General features: G+C 59.8%; 1 protein-coding gene across 3 annotated transcripts in view; it reads right to left on the reverse strand.

The window, feature by feature from the left end:
• CD72 (CD72 molecule) overlaps window positions 1-11458 on the reverse strand; it is a 59084-nt gene that overhangs the window by 42853 nt on the left and 4773 nt on the right. For 2 of the 3 annotated variants that reach the window (XM_089779501.1, XM_089779499.1), the window contains exons 2-3: window positions 11335-11433; window positions 7927-8262 (exon numbers count right to left, since the gene is read on the reverse strand). In XM_089779501.1, the coding sequence (XP_089635627.1) occupies window positions 7927-8262; window positions 11335-11433 (435 nt within the window). Of the gene's footprint in view, window positions 1-7926; window positions 8263-9156; window positions 9247-11334; window positions 11434-11458 lie in introns of all 3 variants that reach the window. The other variant, XM_089779500.1, reaches the window with a different exon arrangement.

Here is an 11458-nt window from a genome sequence, read left to right on the forward strand (position 1 = left end):
GCTTTTCTCCAGCAAAAACCCTGAGCCAGAAAAAAGCAGCAGCCATGTAAATGCAAATGCCACAGGGGATATTTAAATCCACAATGGAATTTGCTATTCCGAAGTGTCTCATTAGCATCCCTTTTCCGGAAAAGGGTGCCAATGTAGACACAGCTTACGTGTTCACTTTTTTTGATTGTATCCTTTGGTATATATGGTTGTGTCAATTTTCTTCCACAATTTGATCTGAGGAAGTGGGTCTGGCCCACGAAAGTGTGGGAGAAAAATCAAATCACTCCAATTGTGTCTAAGGGGGGACACTGGAGGAAATCAAAACTCTCTAAAAGAAAACTGCTGTAAGGGTTAAAAGTTTTCCAGACCCCTCTCGCTGTATCAGAGTGAAATCAAATTAACTCTAATCAAGACCCTTACAAATGCCTATCTCAAATTCATGGAGACTCCTAGTCTGTCTCAAATTGCCATGTAAACTCTTATCTTTGTCACAGTTTGCCTTGTAGACTCCTCACTCAGGTTATCATGTATTGTAAACTTACTTCTAGCACTTCTGGTGTGAACAGAAGTCTCCGAGTACTTCTGCTGAGACTTTGATATGTTAAAGAAAACAAACAACAACTAAACTGTCTGAGCATACTGTATAAAGGACCCTGAACCTGTCTCTCAGGGCTGCTGCTGCTCTCACTCTGGTAGCTGTCAGCCTGCATGCATGCATAATAAAGTTTTCCTTCTAGATTTCTCTCCTGCCTCACTGCTTTGACCTCCAGCCTCGACCCTTCTGGGGACTCTGTACCCCAGGGGAGCGAGATTTCCCCTAAAAAAGCTCATCACCTAATAAACCATTTTATTAGTCTTTAAAGTGCTACATAGTCCTGTATTTTGTTTCAGCTACACCAGACTAACACGGCTAAATCTCTATTACTTGTTAGGTTAGTGAGTGTGATTTGTGCTTACTGTCTTCCTTTAATCCTAGATGATGGACCTGTGACCCAAGGACCACGCCAACGTGAGGCGGTACCATCCCGCAGTAGATGCATCATAACGCCAATAGACAAAGTTGCCATTGAATTGTCTGTTTTGTTTATGTTGTCTTATTTAGCTTGTTAGGAATAACTACCTGTATTAGGGATAAGGTGTTTTACTGGTGATGGGCAGAGACGCTATGTAATCTTTTGTAGGTTACTGGCTTACGTGCTCATTTTGTCTTGCTGCTAGAACCTATTGAATTGCTTCCCCTCTGTCCATCTGCCGCCTATATAATCTATTGCAATGTTTTGTTTAACCAGTGTTCACCAGGTTAATCCCTGCTTAACACTCCAACAGCACTGTGTGTGTGTAATAAATCCTTTGACTTGCTTTCACCACATCCAGCGTGTCCAGACTTATTCCCAACAACGTCTTTAGCTTCCCATCTCAATTTTCTACATTTCATAGAAATCAATATCAAGTAGAAGTTATATACTTCCCTTTTTACAGTTTGTTTTAGCTATCTATCGTGACAAAGCTCCTGTGAAAACTCAGTTGGTCCTGCATTTCCTGGTGGATTTGCTTGCCTCAGAGGCTCACAGCAGCCCACAGTTTTAGGCACCGCACCCAGAGCCTTAATTTGCTGTTTGTTGAGCTCTTGGCCAGCGTATGGTAAAATGGGAACAAAGAACTGTGCAGTTTATTCTCTAAGTGGAAATGGGGAGGTGGGTGTTGGCGGGAACCTAGGCCCACCCTCTACTCTGGGTGCTAGCCCAGGGCCCTGTAATGTTAGATGCCTGCAACTGTCTCTGACATCTGTGAGAATAAAGCTCCAAGACCCCAGGTTACTTTTCCACATCTTCCTTCTCTCCAGTTCATCCTTCTAATTGTGATTCCCCTTTTCTCCTACTCCCTGCAGTGCTCTCCTCCTTATTCCCAGTTGCATGTACCCGGGGCGGCCTGTGACTATAGGCGGACTTGGCCGTCACCTAGGGCACCGCCTTCAACAGGGTGCCCCGGGCGCCCAATGAAGACGTCAGTCCATTGATGGCCCTGCAGGTGGGAGCACCGATCACGCGTTCTGCCTGGGGCGCCAGCTGCTGCAGCACGCCTCGGACTGCTCCTGCATGCACCCTACAACTATCCAATCTTCAGGTGCTTACAGATTACCAGTTCTGCCTATTTGGTTTTCCCTTTGATATGTTCATACCCTGTGCTCCTGTTTCTTGCCCCCTTCTCTTTTTTCCCTTCCCTTCTCCCCTATTTATTTTAGTTCTGCACATTCTAAACTCAAAACTCCAGTCATCTGAAGAAGGGGGCTGTGCCCACAAAAGCTCATGAGCCCATCTCCATGTTTTGTTAGTCTTTAAAGTGCTACCAGACTATTGGTTGTTTTTTCAGTTTTTCCTGTACAGACTAACTCGGCTCCCCCTGAAACTTTTGTATCCTCTGTACATTTTGCCACCTCCCTGTTTACCCCTTTTTCTGGATCATTTATGAATGCATTGCTGACATCTTGATTTGTGTTTTACAGTCAAGCATTCATATTACATTTTTCTTCCTCATGCTGCTGTTAAGGCACCTAACATATTCTTGGGTACCACCGTAAATAATTTACTCTGAGGACCTGAAATTTGCTTTTAACACATTTTTAACACAGCTAGACACTGTCGCTCTAGGTATTCCCTTCCGGCAAATGGGTGAACACAAGGAATTGCAAGCAGATTGGTTTCTCCCTGGGGAGGTTTAGGAGTCATGACAAAATAAGCCTGAGAACAGAAAGTTCCCCTATAGCTAAGTGGTGTGATGAGCTGTCTGCCCTCCATGGTCACCAGGAATTGTGTCTAACTTTCCCCAAGGCGCTTTATTCTGGGGTTTTAACGACATTTCTTTTGGATGATGCCCGTGGTTAATAAATCCAGCATCTAGCTAAAGAAACACACGTTTAACTTACATTTCAGAGGATGAGTTATCAACCCAATACCATCCCCACTTCTGTATTTGCCACGTTCCCTTCAGTCCTATCCAGTAGTCCACATAGGTATTTTGTAGAAAACTCTGGGGGGGGGGGGGAAAGAAAGGTTAAATAACTTCCCTGATATGCAAGTGATATTTTTCAGAGTTGAGAAGTGTGTGTTTGTGTGTGTGTCAGCATGTGTATGTGTGTGCATGTGTATGTGTATGTGTGTGTACACTGGGTGCTGAGCTTCAGGGAAAGGATTATATGGAGGAGACCAGGAAAGCTCCAGGAAATTGAAAGCACAATGCTCCAGTATTGGGGTTATCCAGCTAGCCATGTGTGGGGCCACTAAGAGAAGCTCCCCAAAGCACGCTGGTTATCCACAGAACCGGACCCTATTCTTAACAGTCCACCAGAAATGAGAGGCCCTGTGAACATACCATGTCTGGAACCTGCCCAGTCAGGAACAGCCCCGCACTCCATGGCGGCAGCAGAGGCATTTACTGAGAAGAGCTTGGAAGAGGAGAATTTACCCGACCTGGCTGAAGCTGCCTCAGTCGTAATGCACATACCACACTACAGGGAGAGGGTGGGGCACTTCGGCTTCTCCTGGTGATCATGGATAAGCCCTTCCTCCCTGCTCCTCAGCCCAGATGAACCAAAAGCCATGAGCCATGGCAGGTCCCCCAAGTCTCTGCCCTCGCCTCTGGGTGCCCACCTCTGTACAAGTGACTCACAGATCTGTCTTTCCACTCCCGCCCTGTCTCCTCACTTCTGTCTTGCACCTCAGCCAGGCTCCATGAACTCTCCTCCTGCATGTCTCACCAGCTGCTAAACCCTCCCCGTGTCCCCCCTCCCACAGAGCGGCTGGCCCTGCGCCCTCGCTGGGGAGGAGCGCCACCCCGTGTGGGACCGGCCCCATAACGTCCTGAGAGCAGCCAGCAGCCCCTCTGCTCATGCCGGCCCCACCCTGTCAGCAGGGGGGAGCCTGACACCTCTTGGCCTGGCCTTGCGCCCTCGTCCCACCCTCCCATCAGCCAACGTCCCTCCCCCAGCGCCCAGGCCACGGGCCCCCCGCCCCTCTGGTCCCCACGCTGCATCATCACTATGGCAACTGAGCTCCTCCCCAGGGTCTCCTAAGCCCCAGCCCTGAGCCCCCTGCCTGGGTAACACCTGCTCCCCCAGGCAAACACCCCCTGCGCCCCAAACAGCTCCCAGCCCCCGGAAGCCTCTGCCTACTGATGCCTGAGCACCCTGCCCCGTATGCCCTGTGGAGCTGCGGGGGGGGGGGGCAGTTCTGTCCCCTCGGCTCTGAGCTCTGCCCTGGAGCATCTCACCCGTGCCCCTGCCTCTGGGCCCAGACTCTCGTGGATTTACCACTGCCTCCTCTACCAGGCCGGCCATGCCCACAGCTGGGCCCACCGGGTCTGCCTGTTGCAGTGGATGGCCAGGGTGAACCCCTAGCTGAGGAAAAAGATAAAGTTCTGGCTGGTGAAGCTTGTGGAACTGAACCTGAACAAAGTGAAAATGATTTGTTTAAGGGAGCTCAGTGTGTGTGGAGAGTGGCAGCTTGTCTCCTGCGGGTGGCAATGTGCCTGAAATTGCCATGGAGGCTGCTATAACAGGCAGGGGAAACCAAACTAGGACGCTCCGGAGTGTAGTGCATGAGCCTCCGCTGCATGAACTCAAACCCAGACTCATTGTTCTCCCTGGAAATTGTCTAAGTGCCACTCCACGGGACAGTGAACCACACCCAGAAGTATCAGGGGGGGGGGGGGGGAGCCGTGTTAGTCAGCGGAGGCAGGCGGCTGGAGGCTCTGAGAGGCGCTGTCCCCGAGGCTGTCTGAGGGGAGGTGGGGGATGGGTTAGAACCTCTCCCCTGTGTAAGGGAGGCTGGGGGGGCACAGGGAGCACTGGGGTGTGAGGGGAGGTGGGGGATGGGTTATAACCTCTCCCCTGTGTGAGGGGGGCTGGGGGGCACAGGGAGCACTGGGGTGTGAGGGGAGGTGGGGGATGGGTTATAACCTCTCCCCTGTGTAAGGGGGGCTGGGGGACACAGGGAGCACTGGGGTGTGAGGGGAGGTGGGGGATGGGTTATAACCTCTCCCCTGTGTAAGGGGGTCTGGGGGGCACAGGGAGCACTGGGGTGTCTGAGGGGAGGTGGGGGATGGGTTATAACCTCTCCCCTGTGTGAGGGGGGCTGGGGGGCACAGGGAGCACTGGGGTGTGAGGGGAGGTGGGGGATGGGTTATAACCTCTCCCCTGTGTAAGGGGGTCTGGGGGGCACAGGGAGCACTGGGGTGTCTGAGGGGAGGTGGGGGATGGGTTATAACCTCTCCCCTGTGTGAGGGGGGCTGGGGGGCACAGGGAGCACTGGGGTGTCTGAGGGGAGGTGGGGGATGGGTTATAACCTCTCCCCTGTGTAAGGGGGGCTGGGGGGCACAGGGAGCACTGGGGTGTGTGAGGGGAGGTGGGGGATGGGTTATAACCTCTTCCCTGTGTAAGGGGGGGGCTGGGGGTCACAGGGAGAACTGGGGTGTTGAGGGGATTTGGCTGGGTGTGGCTGATTGGGTGACTCGTAGAGGAGCACCGAGGCTGGGGCTGTGAGTTATCCTGGTTCTAAGCAAGTAGCCCAGCTTTGACCCTCAGCGGCTCCAGAGACCTGCAGTATTACAGGGTGGTTTTTTCACACCCCTGAGCCGGAAAGTTCCCACCCTGTAGAGTGCCAATGTAAACTTAGCCTAAGTCTGCTCTTTGAGCCACCCCCATAGATTGATTCCTCCAGCCCCCGGCCCATTGCTGTTGCTCTTCTCTGAGCCTCCTCCTATTTGCACCCCCGCACGAAGTCACTGCCTCTTTATGCAGTGTGCTGGCTGCAGTCACACCGGCTGTGCGGGTACCATACTCATACCGGCATTGTCATCCAGTCCCAGGGTTTGGTGATGAGAAGGTGACCAGATCTCCTTTCACAGTCTGTTCTGCTTTCCTCCCAACTCTTCTTCTCCCGCGAGACAAACAGGCACTTTCCCTTGTACAACAGCCACTTCTCCGGGCAGCAGTCTGGAGGGAAGCGGGAGGGGGGGGTGAGAGTCACTGTGCTCCTGGCCCTGAGTGCAGCTAACAGGGTCGTGCCCTGGGCTGTACAAAGGATGCCTGACACCCCCTCCTCTCCTGGGACTCGCACTCCCCCAGGCCCATGGCTGCCCCGGGGGCTGGGGGCTGGGGGCTGGGGGCTGGGGGCGGGGGTGAGGGCTTGGGGTGGGCTGGGAGCTTAGTCCAGTGCTCAGACACACGTAACCATTCACGGGGGCCAGGGGAGCCCCCAGCCTGCGCTGAGGCCCCCATCCCCCCTTCCAATGGTCCCGCGGCTACCGGCCCCAGCTGACCCAGCGTGGCTCAGGGGAAGCATTTTGGGGGGGTACTTGAGCCCGTCTCCAGGCCTTTGGCTATGGTCTCCCCCAGGGGACGCGGGCACTGGTCGCTCCATCGCTGGCAGGGCAGGACGCGCAGAGGGGTCAGGCTCTCGCTCATTCCCCCGAGCTCCTCGTGCCGTGTGAGCAGACAGCGACTCACTGCTCCTGCCGCCTCGCCCCAGGCCCTGCCCTGCCCACCGGGGAGGCCCCAGGCTCTCGGCCCTGGCGTGCTGTCCTTGGGGCTGGGACTCTGCCCGTGGCGAGGGTGCAGGGCCCTGGCTGGAGGGTCGCCCAGCTCCCCTGGCAGCCCAGGAGCCCAGCACAGCACTGGCAGGGGGCCGTGCCCGCCCTCAGGGAGCCTGAGCTGGGTGTTTACGGCCTGGGCTAGTTTACTAGCCAGGGGGGCGAAGCGCCGAGAGCGCCAGGGGCACACACTGTGACTCAGCCTGCCCGGCATGGGGGCCTCTGCTGCAAATCGACCCCCAGGCCCGGGGGGGTTGGGTGCGTCACCCAGCTCTGGGAGCCTCTGCGGGAGGGAGGCCTAGAGCCGGAGCACAGGGCTGCCGGCCGGGCCTGAGGGGCACCGGAGCCTGGGGATGGGGGTCGGGAGAGCCGGGGGAGGGGGTGCGCAGAACTCAGCAGGGGAGAGGCAGCCCCTGGGGGTGTTAGCTCCTAGCCAGACCGAATCGTTGGGCCCGCTCTGACGAATGAGCAAGCCCATCGCGTGTAGCCAGCAGCTTTCCCCAAGGGCCTCGCTTGGCTCTGCAGCCCACCCGCTAGCCCAGCTGCGCACAGGCATCGCTTCATGCACCCCTGACATGCAGCCACCTCTGGGGCGGGAGGCAGCGGGTTCACAGCTGAAGCAGCAGGGGGGTTAGGGGAGCTGGCTGGAACCGGGCCAGGGCAGCAAATTCACCTGCCAGCTCAGTCCATGGAACTGGCCAGCGCCCACCACCCGGGTCTTGTGTCTCGCCTCCCGCACCCCCCAACACTCGCCCTCCCCTGCCCCCCGCGGGCCTGGGGCCAGCGCTGCCTGGGGAAGAGCTGCCCCCGAAGGGCAGCACGGCTCTGGCCCGGGTGCGTTGCCCCCCTCGGGGCTCGCTGTCCCTGCCGGGGGAGGGGCGCCCAGGGACCCCGCCCGGGAAGGCCGTGTGACGTAGTGGGGGTACTTGCTGGGCTGTGGTGACCCCTGCTGTCTGGAGCAAGACCCAGCAGGGAAAACCTCACTAGGCAGAGGTAATGCCAAACTGGTTGAACCAGTGGCCAGACACCCCCCATGGAGAGGAACAAAGGAAGGTGAATGCGGCCCTGGCTGGGGGGCAGGGCTGGAAGTGGGTTAGTTGGTTGGTGGCTGTCTGTGAGGATGGATGAGACAGCCTAGGGAGAGGAGCTGGAGTTTTAGGGGCCCAGTCTCCCCCATCTCAAGGGGGCCTGAGGCATCCTAGCCCAGTTCCTGTAACCAGATTACATCTGTGCTGCGCTGTGCTGGAGGAGCAATAAACCACCCTCAATTCCACTGGCTGGTACAGTCTGTTTGTGCCATTTCGGGGTGCAGGAGACGGGGAACCCCCAACGCGCCGTCACAGGCCGTACCTGTCTGCTCGCAGGGCCGGATGCTGGACAGCTCCTGCTTCACCCTGCTCAGATTCTCTGTAACTTCCTGCTTCTCCTGCGTCAGCGTCGCCAGCGTCTTCGTCGTTCCATCCAGCTCGGCCTCCAGCTGCTGCAGCCGCTTCTGGGTGCGGTTCCCCTCCAGCCGCTCCTGCTCCAGGTCCCGCCGAGCCTCCTCCAGCTCCCGCTGGGCCAGCTCCAGCTCCCTGGCCGTCTGCGCCAGGCTCGCCCCCTTGCTGCTGACTTGCTGGGACAGGCGGCTGCTCTCTGCCTCGTGCGCCTGGGACGCTTGCTGGAGATGCTGGGAGACCTGCCAGTCTGCAGGGGACAGAGGGGAGCCTGGGACCGACGCGGGGACACGGGTGCTCTGGTGTGGGCAGAGCTGGGAGGGGGACTGGGGAACTGGGCTCGCTCATCCATCCCAACAGGGCTCGGGGGGGGGGGGGCGTGTCAGAGCCTCCCTGCCATGGAGAGAACAGCCCCATGCTGCCAGCCCCATAACACCAGCCCCATACTGCCAGCCCTATAACACCAGCCCCATAGCACTAGCCCCATAGCACCAGCCCCATAGCACCAGCCCCATAACACCAGCCCCGTAGCACCAGCCCCGTAGCACCAGCCCCATAGCAGCACTGACCAAGGCTCAGGGGCACTGGGCTGAGGCTGTTTGAAGGTTTGGGAGACAAGCGCATGTGCAGCCCCCGTATCCGCAGCGAGGGGCACGGAGCCGGGCAGAGCACCTGAGGCAGCCAGCCCCTGCCAGCCCCCGCAGACATTCCCGGCACTGCCCGGGGACCGTACGGCTCCTGGCCAAGCCGAGCCGGGAAAGCCTGGGGGAGCGTCAGACCCGCCCCGTCTGTCCCAGTGGGCATGTTAGAGGGCCCTGGGGACAGAGTCCCTCCCCCGACCCTGCTCCCCAGAGACACTTTCTCCATGACGGGGCTCTCCCCATGGGTCCCCCATCTCCCAGGTAACAGGGCCCCCATGGCTGCCAGCTGGATCCCTGGCGGTGCTGGGGAAGTTTCCTGAGCAGCAGCCTGACCTCTCCTTTTCTGGGGTCCCCCCTCACACCCTCCGTGTTGCCCAGACCCGCCCCATTGCAGCCCCCCCACGTCCCCCCCAGCTGGACGCTGGCTGCTCCTTCCCTGCCCCCAGTCGGGTGCTTGCCCTGCATGCCCCCACTGGGGGTGCCCAAGCGGAGCCCCTACTCACAGCGAACCCCAAGGCCGATGGTGCTGGCCAGGAGGAAGAGGCAGGCCCCCAGCAGGCCCAGGGGCAGGTGGCGTGTGCCCCACCAGGGCTCTGCAAGAGACCCAGATGTGTTAATGGGAATGACGTAGTGGGGGTACCTCGCTGGGGCTGTGGGCGACCTCTGCTGGCTGCAGCACGGCCCAGCAGGGCAGGGGATGAGTCATTATGCAAAGGGGGCTCCAAACCTGTCTGACCAGCTACCCCCCAGGGAGAGAAACAAAGGAAGGTGGATGCCGCCCCTGGCTGGGGGCAGGGCTGGAAAAGAGTTTTAGTTTCTGGCTGGTATCATGGAGGAAGCAGCCTAGGGAAAGGGGCTGGGATTTAGGGGCCCAGGCTCCCCCATCTCAAGGGGGCTGAGGCATCCTAGGCCTGCCCTGTAACCAGATGACATCTGTGCTGGGCTGTATCCCGGAGGAGCAATAAACTCCCTCTGTTCTACTGGCTGGTGGAGTCTGTCCGTGCCACTGCGGGGGTGCAGGAGACGGGAAAACCCCAACGCGCTGTCACACTGGGGGCGGGGGGAGCCCTGGGCACCTGAACCCTCAGGCCAGTGGCCCCCTCAGACACTCCCGGGAATGGGTCTCGGCCCTGCCCACGGGGGCAGTGGGGGCAGGGGGAGCTCCCAATGCTGTGGGGCCTGCAGGGACATGACTGGCTCCAGTTCCCCCACAGCGCATGGCTGCCAGCCTGGTGGGGAGGGCGCCGGAGCCCTGGCCATGTGGAGGGGGAATGTGCCCAGGCTTTTCCCCATCTCCTGCTGGCCCAGATGGGGCTGATCCCTCACCCAGCCACGCTGCCCCCTCAGAGCCCAGCATCCCGTCCCCACCAGGGCCAGGGACACCCCGCCAGGGTGCGAGGCCCGTGGCCGCCTGCAACTGGCTGGCTACACTGGACTCCAGTCAGAGCCAGGGGAGCAGCAGGGCCAGACCCCCCCCCCCCCCCCCCCGGGGAGTCCAGGGGAGGCAGCTCCAGCCAGGCGCCCCCCAAGAGAGACTCCAGCGAGCTCCGGGTAGAGCGTCTCCACCAGGCTCTGCACCCCTGGGCTGTAACACTGGGGCTCTGGGGCCCGGGGACACAGGTGAGTCCTGGCCTGCCTCCCTGCTGGGGCCAAGCCGCATCCTGGGGTCCCTGGGTGGGGCTTCCCCTCGGCCCCTCAGACTGGCCGTCTTGGGCCGCACTGCTCCGGGACTGGGGCTGCTGCCGTGGGCCGGGTGTGGGGCAGGCTGTGCAACCCCCTGCCTGGGGGCAGCCCCCCAGTGTGCCATGGCCCCACTACCTGGCCAGCTGGATCTGAGGCACCGCTGCAGGGTATGGGGGAAAGTGACTCCCCAGAGCGCAGCTGAGGACTTGGGGGCCATGCTGAGGGGGGCGCAGCCTGGGTAAGGTCCCCTCGTGGGCGGGGGAGCCAGCACAGAGGGGTCCTGGAGCTGGAGCACAGCCCATGCTCTTGCTGAGCCCAGACATGGCTCTGAGGCGCATTTGCCAGGCAGGCCCCAGGAGACTCTGAACCCGCCACTTGGCTGTGCCAGGGGCTACTGACCCTCCGCTTCGCGCTGGCCCTTGCTGGCTCCAGCCGCCAGCCCTCACCCCGTCCCGCCGGCCCTGCTAGACTGAGGCACCCCAGGGTCTCTGGCTGGGCCGGGGGAGCACGTCCCCTCGCCAGCTCCTGCCACATCCCCATCTGGCCTGTTCCCCAGCCCTCCCGGCACTGCTGCGGCTCTGCCCTCTCCCAAGGGCCCCCATAGCACGCAGCCCCCAGAGCTGGGTGCAGAGCCTGTGTCTTCTCAGTGAGCCACAGACAAGTTACCCGGCCCCACTCGGACGCCCGTGTCCTCAGCCTGGGGCCACGTTAGCCCTTCCGGTCACAGTGTCGCGCTGGGCGCCCAGGTCCCATTCATCCTTGGTGACCCCAGGTCCCTGAGTCACTGCTACCCTAGGCCAGCCCCCCTGCGTAGGCCTGTCTGGCCCCCCATGGGCAGGACTCTGCCTCGACCCACTTCCCAAGCGCCCCCCTGCTCTGTGTGCCAGGCCGGGGGACGGGGCAGAGGGTCCCTGCAAAGGGAGCGGGAAGCCCCAGGGCATCTGCCCCTCTTGCGCCCCCAGAACCCCTGGGCTGGGAGGGGGCAGCCTCACACTCACCGTGGCTCTGCTCCGCCCCTGGCCCCCTCTTCACCTCCACGGTCTGGCCCAGATGGATGTTCTCGTAGGTGAGCTCCGCATCCTCCTCGGCGTCGGGTGCTGCGGAGGGGGGGGGCAGACGGGA

The sequence above is a fragment of the Pelodiscus sinensis genome, chromosome 6 (assembly GCF_052426305.1).
Source record: "Pelodiscus sinensis isolate ZL-2025 chromosome 6, ASM5242630v1, whole genome shotgun sequence".
Lineage (NCBI taxonomy): Eukaryota > Metazoa > Chordata > Testudines > Trionychidae > Pelodiscus > Pelodiscus sinensis.